Source organism: Pelodiscus sinensis, chromosome 4 (genome assembly GCF_052426305.1).
Source record: "Pelodiscus sinensis isolate ZL-2025 chromosome 4, ASM5242630v1, whole genome shotgun sequence".
Classification (NCBI taxonomy): Eukaryota; Metazoa; Chordata; order Testudines; family Trionychidae; genus Pelodiscus; species Pelodiscus sinensis.
This window is the reverse complement of record NC_143055.1, coordinates 111,495,656-111,509,990: the sequence shown is the minus strand read 5'-3', so window position 1 is coordinate 111,509,990 and position 14,335 is coordinate 111,495,656. Positions and strand designations below refer to the sequence as shown.

Sequence of the window (14,335 nt, the reverse complement as noted above, 5' to 3'; positions counted from 1 at the left end):
TATCTTTCAGTGCCTAATGTACTGACCAAGACTAGACTCTCTAGTTTCTAATGCAACCATTATTGTTATAAGTATCTTCTGCCAGAGTGTAGCCACTGTTACCTGAGTGAGGTAAATCGTATCTTTGAACATTTTTAAGGGATCTACGTTCTGGGGCAGCTTGAAGTGAAGTCCAGCCTGATGAAGCATTTGCTCATTACCAGTTGCATGGTGCTGTCGATGGAGGGAGAAATTGCTTGTATAAGACCAGTCCTCTGGAGAGGAGACCTTTTGAAAACACAGAAAGGGTTGGAAACAGGTCATAAAGAAATAGCAAAACATGCTCCTGATCTTTGGGACCAGGTACTTAGAGACTGCAGAAAGGTGACGAATATCCATTTCAGGGCCTTGCCATTGCCTATAGTATTTAAAACAATACATTTCTATAGTGACTTTCATCTGAGGATCTTTAAGCCTTGACAACACCCGGTGGAGTAAATGTTACACTCTTCTGCAGATGGACAGACCCAATGGCTGTCTACACTGAGGGCTCAGCTCAGTTGATTTTGTGAAACTTCACTTATTTGTCTGACAGTTGAATTTGGCTCACAAAGCTTTCACAGAGTCAGTGACAAAGGAGAGGGGAAACTGCTGCAGAGGGAAACTGCTGCAGAGGGAGGGCATCAGGTGGGGGGAGAGAGGGACAAGACTTGGAAGTTAATTTTATAACTCTGCTAGACACTCAAAATCATGGACTAACCAGAGACAGCAGAAGTTTCACCTGAAGAAGTGGGTTGTGCCCATGAAAACTCATACCATCCACATGTTTTGTTAGTCTCTAAGGGAATGTCTACTCTAGCCTCCTAGTTCGATCTAGGGAGGTTAATGAGGGCGACCAAAATTGCAAATGAAGAGCGGGATTTAAATATCCCACACTTCATTAGCATGTTCCTGGCTGGTTGCCGTTTTAGAAACTGACTAGCCTGAAGTAACTGCCAGCGTCTACACGCAGCAGTGTAACGGGATTCCGAATTAAAGCCCTAAATCGAATTAGCGGTTAAACCTCATTCCAGGAGGAATAACAGCTAATTTGATTTAGGGCTTTAATTCGGAATCCCGTTTCACTGCCACGTGTAGACGTGGGCAGTTACTTCAGGCTAGTCAATTTCTAAAATGGCGACCGGCTGGGAACATGTTAATGAAGCGCGGGATATTTAAATCCCTCACAGCATTTGCAATTTCGGTCGCCCTCATTAGCCTCCCTAGACTGAACTAGGGGTCTAGTGTAGACATACCCTAAGGTACTATAGGACTATTCATTGATTCAAGTTTTTTTTTTTTTTTTTTTTTTTTTTACAGACAGGAGAATTATGACATATTACAACAATCAGTGACCCACTAACAATCCTCTGCCCCACAGATGCCCTCCTTCCACTTCCTTTTGCTCGTATGGCTAGAGGGATGTCAGTGGGCTCCTTCACTTTGAATGGTCCCTTGAAAAGTTTGTTAACTCTTTATACTAAACAATGACACCAGGTACGTTTCCCAGACCTGAAGAAGAATGCTTGGTAATCTCAAACGCTTGCCTCTGTCATCAGCAGAAGCTGGTTCAATAAAAGACATCACCTCACCCCATTTGTGTCTCTATTATCCTGGGACCAACACAGCTACAATACCACTGCATGCAATATAAAGACAGGGTCACTAATCTGCCGCCAGCCACTTTGCTTATACTACAGCAAGCAACAGTGCTCAATGTATTTTTGGTTCTGATCCAATGGAAGTGAAGGTGTTTAACAGGAGTTAAATTGTGAGGAAAGAAGACAGGACTGATCAATCAGTGTCTTAAACAATACAATTAAATCCTGTGTTTCAAGAGCACAAGAGCGTGCCACCAATTGTTTAAAACTGGTAAAACAATTTCTAAAACATTGATAGATTATAATAAATGATAGCAATGCTATGGCCTCTGATTTTGCAATAACGGCTTATGGTAATAAATTATGATGGTAAGTATCTTGGCTACAGTGAGTGGAACCAAGTTTAATGTATTAAAAGGCAAAACACGCATACCTCAATCTGGCTACGTCTAAGACTGCATCCCTCTGTCGACAGAGGGATGCAAATCAAGCACACTGAAATTGCTAATGAAGCAGGGATTTAAATATCCCATGCTTCATTAGCATAAACCTGGTCTCTGCTTTTTTTGAAACTGAGCTTTTTCAGAAAACAAAACAAAACAAAAACCAGCAGTCTAGACACGGATCTGTCAAAAATAAGCCCTTTTTGGACAGATCCTGTATTCCTCAAAAAATTAGGTTTACAGGATCTGGTGAAAAAGGGTTTATTTTCGACAGATCCACGTCTAGACTGCCATTTTTTTTTCAAAAAAGTGCCCTTTAGAAAAAAAGCGGTGGCCATGTTTATGCTAATGAAACGCAGGATATTTAAAACCCTGCTTCATTAGTAATTTCAACGTGCTTTATTTGCATCCCTCTGTCGACAGAGGGATGCAGTCTAGAGACAGCCTCTGTCTCTATCCCTCATATTAAACCTAGGATTCCCTCTCAATAAGCCACATGTGTCATTTCAACTATAGACATGGACTCAGAGTTTCTTGGCCAGTTATTCACTGTCAAGACCACAGGGGAACCGGTGGGGGGGAGGGGAGAACTATGAAAATGGAAGCTTTGCCTCACCTTTTCCAGTGTACTAAAGGAGGGCCAGGACTGAAATCCATACTCCGAAGCAAACCGAGTTTTAGGATACACTGTCCAGTTCCAGCAGTCACTGAGATAGTCATAAAAGTGAGTGTCACCATAATGGGTGTCATAAGGATTCTGGGAGACCCAGCCTTTTCTAACAGACTCCTGGCCATTTGTGGGACTGGATGCAATGTAAGGACGGCTTTTATCCTCCTGAGTAAACAAAACAAAACACACTAACATAAAGTGACTGGTTCCAACAACAATATCCAGATTTTATTTCAGAAAGGAAAACCAAAAAGGCTTTGCCAAATTGCTCAGTCACAGCCTAGGAAACATTTTGCTTTTGTGCCCTGCCATTCATCATCTCCCTTGTGTTTAACCATTTGCATGAATTCCTGGAATCAAAGGCCTAGCAAGATTATCACTGCTTTCCACCTCCATGATTCCTCCTCCCTGTCATGGCCATGTAATTGCTGCACAAATCAGGCTTTCAGATACCACAGGTACCAGCCAGATGCTCCCACTAAAGAACTGGGCAGTGAGAAAACTAAGCCAGGACTTCACTACCCCTTCCTACTGAAGTCAGCAAAACTGACTGGACACATTTATGAGGGAGAAATATTCTGCATCCTGTTCAGTGGTGTCATCAATGACTTCCTCTCCTCACAGTACAAAAGGGATATCACTAGACTCCAAATTGTACTCCTCTGAAACACAGTGCCTCCCAGATGTCCTCTTGGGGTCATGAGGATTCCCACTGTCCCTTACAAGCAGGATGGAAAACTGCACAAGCCACCCTTAATTCATAACTAGCACTTTATTAAGCCCAGGACAGACAGTGGAGACGCTCCTTGGTGTATCCAACTCTAGGTGTCAATTAATAAAGTTATAAACAGGAAGAATCCTGCTACTTCTTGCCCATGGAAGCTTGCTGGCCTCATCTGCTAGTACAATGTAGGCTTCCTCAATTCATTCTGAGTAGAGAGGAATTTGGAAGCTAAAGTGCCGTTTTAAAAATCTTGGCAAAAGGGATTCTCTTGCCTCAGATAAAGGGAGTTGCTCTCTTTAAATACTTCCACATTTTTAATGACAGCTACTTAAAACACTGCTAGTGCAAAACAAATAAAATCATCGTTTACGTTTGTGTGATGAAGAAGACTGTACTTTGAAGTAAATTGATTATTTTTGCAGCAAGTTTTGCAGTAGCAGTACTAAGTTTTTTCCCTCCCCCCTCCCCCATTGCAGACAACCAACAAGCCTTAGTTTTCATATATGGAAGGTGTTCTGCCATTACAGTCTGTTTGTGGCATTGTGCTTTGATTTCTTTGCAGGGGAGGGGATGGGAAGAGGGCTGGCTGTGCATTTTAGACCAGATGCAGCTTTATGAAGGGCAGGATTTATAGCTGTTTCAAATTACATATTTATAATCACTACTGCACACTGCCTCTTATGGGTGCCAAATATTGAAGGGTTTCTTTGAAATTGTAAAACATTTAGGGAAACACAATTTTAGAAAGGGAAGTTCCTGGTTCTACATTCACAGTTCCTCTATTAGCTCCACAAAGAATATAGCCACAGGCTTCAGTTTAAGCACAAGTAATCCCACTCACTCATTTTAACAGTGTGAACAGTTAATCACTGGAACTGCTTACCGAAACATATACTACATTCTCCATTGCTAAAGTCTTGATGTGAAAAATGGATGTTTTTCTAAATGATAGATTCTAGCTAAGTGATAGATTCTAGCTTAGCCACATGTAATGGACTTGACAGAGAAATTGCTTGGTGAAATTCTATGGCTTGTGTTATGGAGGAGTTCAGACAGAAACTGGGCAATGGTTTCTTCTGACCTTAAAAATCTACCTATCTTTATGCCTAAAGTGAAGCAGATGCTTGAGCAAGACTGGACACACTGTGCATTCAAATTGGGTGACTCAATATATAAAACATAAAATACCTACCAGAAGCATTTCACTAAGCCACCTGCATGTGCAGTAACCCAATTTGTGCATGTGATCATAGAAATGATAGAAACCTAATGACCTACAAATACAGGTATACCCCAGGGTGTGTATTCTTCCTTGTGTAGTTTACTGGCGATTATATACAAAACAGTAACTAAACTATATACCTTTGTATTCCTGTTTAATGTATTGATACTAAAATAACAACAGCATTTATATAGGTTGAACCTCTGTGGTCTGGGACACTCTGGTCTGGCAATATCTATGGTCCAGAAGGATGTTGCACAGATGCAGTTCTCTAGTCCAACAACAATACAGAGGTTGCTGGTAGCTGGGAGCAGAGCCATCCAGAGGGACTGGCAAGGTAGCAGAGCCCAAGGGGAACTGGAACACGCTACAGGCCGGGTTGGGAAGCTGGCTGGGGCAGAAGAGCTTGCAGCTAGTAGGTTCAGAAAGCTGGCAGGAACGCCAGAGTCTGTCGGGAAGAGAGGACCACTGAGCCCACAGCCGGTGGGGCCAGTGGGAGGAGGGGCTGTACAGTTCACAGCTGGTGGGACCACGAGCACCTGCAGGGCTGCCACAGGTAGGGGGCTAGGGCAGCAGTGGCAGGTAGCTGGGAAGAGGATCCCAGTTGGAGCAGCTGGTACCCCCTCACCCGACATTCCCAGGCCCAGAAAAATCCCTCATCCAGTGGCTGAATCTGGATGCCAGTTCCGACTTACATACAAATTCAACTTAAGAACAAACCTACAGTCCCTATCGTGTACGTAACCCGGGGACAGCCTGTAATCAATTTTAAGCTGCGAATTATTTTGGCCATGAGCGTAAACAAGACTGTGCTTTTCTTGAGTCCATTTTACATTAATATTGACAGCAATTGTAAAACATGGAATCATTAATAGATTAGGAATGTTGATAATATGAACTTATTAGAGTTAAACTTTAATGGAGATATTTGTCAAGCATATAATATCAACCATTTAGATTTATTAAGAGCTTGGCCCTTATTGAGCAGTTTCTCTTTTACTTATTTCTCCTCGAGGTTTTCCTGTACTTTTAAATTTCCAGGACTAGAATGGCACTAAAAGCTCCTAAAAGCCACGCAATCACCAATGACTACACCTGTGTTGTCTTTAGATTATACTTAGCCTGGTTGGTGCATATAAATTCATGGCGTCTACTGTAATTTTACCATAGCCAGTAAAACCAGTTTAGCTCAACATCATCATATTCTAAAGTAGCCTGTGAGTCATGAAGCAAGAGGGATAAGCAGGTAGCTACTGCAGGGTAGAAAATTCATATTTCTTGGTAGGAGAGAAATGTTTTTATTGGAAGAATGTCAGTTTCACTTTACATATCACTGTATATTTTAGCTAACCCGAGAGATCAAAGCATTTATCTATGGTTCAGGCACTACTCTCTGCATAGCTATTCAGTAATAAAATGCCATGTACAGCAGCTTATTCTTTAGTGCTGTCACAGAGGCAACTTTTAGTCCTTTCAGTCCACTTCCTATCTAAAGTCAAAAACAGTAATGTTTCATCGCAAGAAGAGAGAGAGCTGTTCACAAGTGTTGGCAGGTTCCCTCCTATCCCTGCAACTGTAGGGAGCACTGCCAGATGTTGAGGAGACTCCTTTGGAAGGCCGCACCTTAATTCTAAGAAGGGAATAGGTAAACCAGTTGATTCCATCTCCTACTGAGAACTGCTACAAGACTGGAAGAGAGGAATTATCTCTCGTCTGCATTCCTTTGGCTGTCTCCTCTCTTGTTTTCTGATCAACCAAAAAAAGGTAAAGTAGGATTTCACAATCCCTTTGGAATGCAGCATGTACTCTAGAATTACTGCAATGGAACCTAATTAAAATGGAGTGAGGGGTTGTAACTGCTGCATCCACACTGAGAATTTTAGGCAAGTCTTGTATTACATGAAACTCAGTTGGTACCAGGAAGAGTGTACACAGGACACAGACCTTTTTAAACCAGCATGTGCTGGTTTCAAGTTCATACCATAGTCAGTGAAACTGCATCAGTGGGTACTGATGGTAAATTACAAGTCTCATTTTTGCATTCTGTGCCCACACAGAATTGACAAGACGTGAAAGTCCAACAATTTGGGGTTTTCAATCCATTCCATTCTAAGCAGAATTTCACTGTAAATAACTTCATTATAAATAGGTACCACTGTATGACACCAAGCAAAGATCTAAAACTTATAGAACCAGGAGAATAATCTGTAAAATGAAATCACAGCAGCCTTTACTATGTTTTTTACGTATTGTTGTCAGCAAGTCCACACAGCTTCTGTAAATCTGTTCCCTTAAACAACTCAAGGAAATTTTGCCCAAGTTACAGAGAGAAGAACTATTTTTACAAGACAATTTTGGGGCAGGGGCTTCCCCCCTGAAAATTTCACTTACAGACAGGACAACTTCTCGGATGTTCTTCACATAAAGTGTCACATAGTCTTTCAAATAAACTTCCATCATGGCATGTGGTATGGAGAACCAGTTGCCTGCAATTGCTGCCTCATTTTCATTGTTTCCACTCCATAAAATGATGCACGGGTGAGATTTTAATCTCTTTACCTGAAATAGAAGTCACAGCTTCAAAATTAAAATGTAATTACTTCCATTTAATGAGGCTATCTTTTAATGATTATGCAATTTGGCTAGAGTTTAAAGAATACTGGCTGATTTCAAAACCTGCTGCAGTTATTTCAATGACAAGAAATAAGAAAGATTCCAAATAATACAGTACTATTACAGCCATAGGAATAAGGAACCAATGTTGCAAATAGACAGGTCAGTAACTTCACTCCATGAGCACTCATACAGACTAGGGATGTTAAAAAGCAGGCAACTGGGTAACGGCTGAAATTTTAAGCAGTTACAACGTTACATGCACCCGCAGCCAGCTCCTAGTGTGTACCGGCTCCTGCCTTCTGCCCTGCTCCTGGGGAGCCAGCTGCCACCTCACTCGACTGCCCCTGCCTCCCATGGAGCCAGTCCATGCCAAGAGCTGGCTTAAAAGCCAGCTCCTGGCACGTACTAGCTAGGGATGTGAACAACTAGTCGACTATCCGTATCTAGTCGACTATGCGTATCGGATTGTCAACACACTCATAGACTAGTCGCTTCCCTCCCTTTACTGCCTCTATCAGAAAGAGCCAGCAAAGAGTCGGGGGTGGGAGGAGAGGAAAGGGTGGTTCAAAGCGGCAGCACCGTGTGGAGCCTGGGACCAGACCCTGGGCTCCACATGGCATTGCCACTTTGAAACGCCATATGCAGCCAGGGGCCAAGCTCCCTGTGTCATTTCAAGGGGCAGCACCACATGCAGCACCACATCAGAGTTCCCAGCTGATCCCAGTCTCCACGCAGAGCTGCCACTTTGAAATGCCACAGGGAGCTCGTGGCCCACAGGGGACTGCTTGAGTCCCTCGCTGGACCTGTGCCCACAGCGCTTTCACCTTTGAAGTGTAGCAACAGCCCTGTCTACACTTCAAAAGCGAAGGCGCCCTTATTGACTAACTGAATAGTCGATTAAACTGACTATTCGATTAGTCAATTAATTGAAATTTAACGCTCCTAGTACTAGCTCCACTTCCAGGGAACGGGCTGCCATCCCATGCTGTGGACTCTGATACAAAGCCAGTAGTGTGGGATGGCAGCTAGCTCTATGGGAAAGGGAAGGAGCCTGCATGTAACCATTCACGGTGACTGATTAGCCCAGACTCATTGGTTAACCATGTAAACTGTTATCCTATTACAGACTTCAATGGGAATGCTCACATGAATAAACACAGACTTCAATGGGAATGCTCACATGAATAAAAGTTACTTATGCTCCTCCAGACTCAGGTCCAAATTTGCATATCTTTGAAACTACTAGAAATTCACATTTATGGTAGATTATAAAAGACCAAAATACTTAGTATTTTCATCTTTACTTTTCTACCAGGTACAAGATAGCACTTTTTTTTTTGTGGTGAAAAAAGAACCCAAACAAAAAAATCACCTTCTCTGCCTGTCCAGAAAAATAAAAGTTAAAAAACAATGAGAAGGCCCAGGCCTGCAAAAAAATGTAATCTCCTCTTCTCCTAAAATATGTACAAGCAGAGGTGAGATGTGAAGTGGGAAGACAGGACAAGGGGGTCTCAGGTTATCCCTAGGATGACTTCTAAATTCTTCTGCCTTCATGTTCTGCCTTTTTTCTATATAGGCCCCCCTCCTTGTTCTTGCTTTTGTACATTTGTTATGTGTCTGTACAACAGACTGCAATCTTTAAAGAAACTCATGCCGGGCAATGAGTAATAAAAACAAAACAGAACTACTGCGTCAATGCAAGCACTTGGCAATATGGATACTTGATGCAAATGAACATACCTGATGAGTAATTTCTGCTCTTACTGATTCTAAGTAGTTCTGGTCAGTTGGGTAAAGGGCACATGCAAACATAAAATCCTGCCAAATCTATAGATCAAGAAAAACAAAATATAAAATCTATCAGCAAGTAATTTTCTGTACCTGAAATACACATTATTTTCAGTTCACATGGACTTTGGTCAGACAGAATTATTTGTTTTAAACAAATGAAGACTGAACGTGTCATCAAAACAACTACATTCCAGATGGGCTCAACTTTCATTTGGACATACATCCCCTACCCCCGAAATGATTTTCTCAATTTTAGCATTTTAACTAATTTCTTTATTATTACGAGACAGATTCTTCCACCTCACTCATGGTTTGCAAGAAGCTTCATTGCTTTCAGTAAGAATAGTTGGAAGCCATATACTACTCAAGTCGAGTAAAGGTGAAAGACTCTGGCCATAAGTGAACAAAGTTCTTATGCCTTTTATACTGTGTTTTGCTTAACATAATAGGGATGTTAAATCCTAGTTAACGTGTTAAACATTAGGTTAACCTAACTTTTAACTGGTTAACTGACTAAGCGGGATCTCCTTACTTCAAGCCCCAGCTGACAGCCACGAGGGACTGGTGGCTGGGGCTGCTCCTGGGGAACCGATTAACCATTACCTAGTAAGTATCACCCAATAAGGATGATGCTTATCAGATAATCGGTTACCATCATCTTTTCACAACCCTGGCATACACGCATGAGCACAGCAACAAATCCCAACTGCCTATTCGCAGAAGGAAGCCATTACACTGCTGCATTTAATTTTTTTATGATTTAAGGTACAGCTACTGTAGCACTTCACACGTGCTTCTCAAACTGACATAAAACAAACGATCAAATTAAATTAAAGACTTGCAGGAAAAAGTGATACAAAAGGAACTCCTCCAGCCATCAGAATGTAAAAACCCAGAGCCTCCACAAATGAATGTCTCTTCATAGGAAAGCCTGGATACATAGATCTATCTTGCAAGAAGCCTCTAAGGTCAATCACAAAGAGATGAAAAAAATCTTTGTCACCTCATCTATCTATATTCCCTTACAACCAATCAGATAGCTCCATGACAACTTAAAAATAAGAAATTCCCTGAACTATTTTAACTGCTTTTTAACAATTATCAGCAAAAAACACAAATGAAAATGAATCAATACCCAATACACATTGACTGAATATGTAATTCCACAGTCTACAGACCCGAATAAACTGTTCCATTAGTATCTCAAAAAAAGGAATTCTGAAAAAAATGGACATACTTCCGTCCGATGAATAAGATATCCATTTCCATCTGTTTTCCTTTTAAAGTTCCCATGATTTTGAGATTCTTAATAAATCCTGTATTTTCATGGTGATAAGGGAAAGATCTACTGAAAAATGTTGTCACAGAAACATCATTGTTGGTTAAGCTTTCCTTTTACATTGGGGTCTCATACAAGATGTTATGCAGGAAGATGAAAACCAACTAAGCACTTCCTGCAGTGAGAGGACTCCCTTGTATGAAGGATTCAATGGGTCTTTCCACAAAAGATTTGAAAACAAATTTTTAAAAATGTGTTAATAAATGCAAAATCATGGAAGCTTTACAATGGGAAAAAAAAACAAAACACCAACCAGTACAAAATCAGAACCTGTTAAAAAAATTGTGCAGGCTCCATCAGAGAATGTGTAGATACAGATACATTTTACAAAGCATTGCCTCAAAAGTATCTAACATGGTATTTTACATTCTAGATGCAGTGAATTGTTACTTCCTTTTTCCTTCAGATGTTATCCCATTATATGGTTCGACTTTGAATAATTTTCAATCTCTTTATAAGATAGCAAGAGAGGCAAGTTAAATAGAAGACTCATCTTCATTCATCAGTATTACATTTTTTCTTGGTTGATTTTCATAGAAGATTTTCTTTCGAATCTGAGTTCAATTTTTTTTCCAGACTGAGGCACCTACATCAATATTTAGGGTACTAAATAAGGCCCTAAGTAACTGCATGCACTCCAAGCTAAATGGCCTATTCAGGTGACCAGCACCTACAAATCAAGGAGAAATATAGGTGCTCGGGTGCACTGAAAATGAGGGCTCTTTTTTTAGGTGACCAAAATAGATTTAGGTGCCCAGTTTTAGGCACCCAGTTCCAACAATTTGGTGTCTCTGTAAGGAATATCTAAGAATCTTCTCTCTGGTACAGGAAACATCAGACATAACGTCTACACATGGACACTTATACAGAGGGAAGACCACCCATTCACATACAATGCTAATTTAATGTTTCTCTTGTGAAAATCATAGTGTTCTGTTTTCTCGTGTGTTGTGCTGAATAGCAGATGTAAGCACACTTCAAGATTCTAATCACAACTCAAATGTCACAAACATACTCAGTTTCATGAAAAGCCACTGATGTGTATGGACAATCTTTTACGCCACAGCTATGTATCTAATTTCACCATTGTGTTTGCAGCAGGTGTCCCCATTACAGTCACATTTACATTCAATTTATAGTTTTCCCCAAAATATTCCTTTTGGGCTGAAATTTTCCATGCTTGGTCTCAGGCCAAAGTTGAAAAATTCTGGAAAATGTGAATTAAATATCTTCAGCTGTTCTGAAGTTGAGAGATATTTTTTAAATAGAAATAACAATTTTTATATTTTATAAATATTTATATTTATAACAATTTTAAATTTTATTGTTGTGGGGATTATTTAAAATAGCTGGAAGTATCAGATTCAAATGTAGTAGGTAATGAATTTTCACTGAGAGTCACTGTGTAGGCAGCACTTACTCTATTGAGAATTTATTCATGTACTCCCACAGGTTTTAACAGTGCTACTCTCACATGAATAAATAATTAGAATGAGAAAAAGGTTCCACAATTGCCATGAAGAAGAAAAAAAGCCAAGGTAAGTTGCATCTGTGTCCAGTCGACAGAAGATTCTATATTATGTAGTTTCTTATATAGCTCTCATCACTGAAATACCTGAGCTACTTCCAGCAGAACATTAAGCAACATCACTAACAACTGTCACGCATGGTTCAACCTCTCTCTCATCTTCTCTTGTGGAGAAAGTATTGTGCAGCAATTTCCTTTGTTTGGGGCCATTTTGAGCTACTTTGACAGCTCTTAGTTTTGCTCATCACAGGCTCAACCTCAAGGTCTTAAGTTGAAATCTTGCTAACAAGCAGGGTGACAGTTGTTACATTTGGAACTATGCTGTTGTTATACTCCTTTCTGATGCGTAACAGCATCAGTCGCATCCTGCCCTTGGCCTAAGGCAGGATAACTGTTAGGAAAGTGCTGCACCTATGACTAGATACTTGTCTTTGGCCTATATCTTACCTTTGTTTTTCCTCTCCAGTGTTTTCTTTAAACACACATACTGGAGAAACTATAGAAGAACAAGCAAGACAAATTTAGCATTACGGTTGAAACGTTGGAGGGTACCTGTGCACATGTGTGTATGCAAAAGTAAATACTTATGTTAACTGTCTAAATTTTTAACTTTTTGGTACCCAACTTGTGAGACCTTAAAGGTCCCTGATTTTCAGAGCACCCATCCTATGAAAATGAGGCCCTTATATATTGTTTCAAGCTGAGTATCTAAAAACCACTAGTTCCTTTTGAAAAATTCAGCTCAGATTCCTGTACCAGTATTAACTCTGCTACCTTGCTCGTACATTAGTATTTTCTATTTTTGTTCTTCACAATTTGGAATACAGGAGCTGACTTGTCTTGTTTATTTTTTACCATTATTCCTAGTTCATCACAGATATCATAGAATTCATCTTGCTCATACACTCCTCCTCCCCATACACGAAGTGCATTCATGTTAGCATCAACTGTGGACTGCAAGATGAGCTTTAACCTGTTAAAATACAAAGAGAGTTGAATCAGGAGATCTAACAGTTGTATGAAATTATACCTTTCCCCCTCCCCCACAAATTAGATAGCTAGGAGAAACCTAAACAAGCTTATATCTTTTTCTTATTTAAAAAAAGTTCCTCTTTATATATCTCATTAGCTGGCACGCCAAGATTAGTAACTTTGACTGAAAGATCATTCTGACACCCTAAAATTCTGTATAAAAGTTCATTGTACTCACACAGCTAAATTCTTGCAAATAAAAAGACTCAATCCCGCTAGCTCTTACCAGAGAGACGAGTGGGACTACTCATGATAATAAGTACCACACTCAGTAACAAGCATTTGCGGGTTCGCCTTAAGATCATTGTAGGTTCTATCCCAGATTGCACCATTCAAAAATGTTTTCTTAAAAAAATGTAAACACTATATTCATCTAGGTAGCTCTGATTTATCATCTTCTATTCCCTTTCGTTTTTACCCTGTTTTATATACATTTTACCTTGAATTTTAAACCTTTGCAACCATTGCTGATACATATCTAGGAGACTTCTTTTCTTCTATGTTTACAAAGCATAACGACAAAGAGTCAATAAATGAACAGATGCATCACAGCACCCCAAATGACATTTTAAAATCATGGGCCCAGTTCTGCCAGCCTCAGTTACTGAGTAGACACTTCACCATACAAGTAGGCCCACTGCTAACAACCTAAGGGTAGCAGAATCAGGCTCTGAGCACCAAGGTTCCCTCAACACATCAATCAACATAATCAGAACACTACTTTTGCCAAGAGGCAAATCTCTTCCCCTTTACTGACCTGATTTCTAACTCCCCTTATTCACACTGAACAGTACTCCGAAGGGTGTTCCACTGTTGATGTCAATGGGACTGCTCATAGAATGAGAGCTATTCATCAGGAATAACGAGTGGCAAAATCTGGCCCTTATAATTCATATTCTTTAGATATTAAACATGAACTTACGTATCAGAGGAACCTCTGTCCTGGAAGGAATCTGGTGGAATCCAGTTGGATCCCTTAATGAAAATGGGGAGTCCGTTGATCCTGAAGTAAAAACTCAGGCCTTGTGACCCAGGTACAAGCTCCTCAACCAGTTCCACTGTTCGAAAATAAGCCTGAGGAGAATTGAAACTAGCTCATTTTTAAAGCAGTCACAATCCAGACACAAAAAATATAAAAAAGGAAATCTAAAAACTAGTGCTGTCCATTGCAGTTAGCTCACATGTTTAACTCAAAAACTTATTCATGATTAACAGCGGTTTTAATTATGCTGTTAAAATGGGAATTAATTGGATATTTTTCTATATTTTTCGAATATACTGATTTAAATTACAGCAAAGAATACAAAGTGTACAGTGCTCATTTCATATTATTTTTATTACAAATATTTGC

At 40.1% G+C, this 14,335-nt stretch overlaps 1 protein-coding gene across 3 annotated transcripts in view; it reads right to left on the bottom strand.

Annotated features, from left to right (window-relative positions):
- The window catches only part of MANBA (mannosidase beta), a 57,634-nt gene that overhangs the window by 15,211 nt on the left and 28,088 nt on the right, over nt 1-14,335 (bottom strand). For all 3 annotated transcript variants that reach the window (XM_075929670.2, XM_075929671.2, XM_075929672.2), the window contains exons 8-13: nt 13,907-14,058; nt 12,808-12,925; nt 9,035-9,121; nt 7,070-7,237; nt 2,679-2,897; nt 103-267 (exon numbers count right to left, since the gene is read on the bottom strand). In XM_075929670.2, coding sequence (XP_075785785.2) covers nt 103-267; nt 2,679-2,897; nt 7,070-7,237; nt 9,035-9,121; nt 12,808-12,925; nt 13,907-14,058 — 909 coding nt within the window. The remainder of the gene's footprint in view (nt 1-102; nt 268-2,678; nt 2,898-7,069; nt 7,238-9,034; nt 9,122-12,807; nt 12,926-13,906; nt 14,059-14,335) is intronic.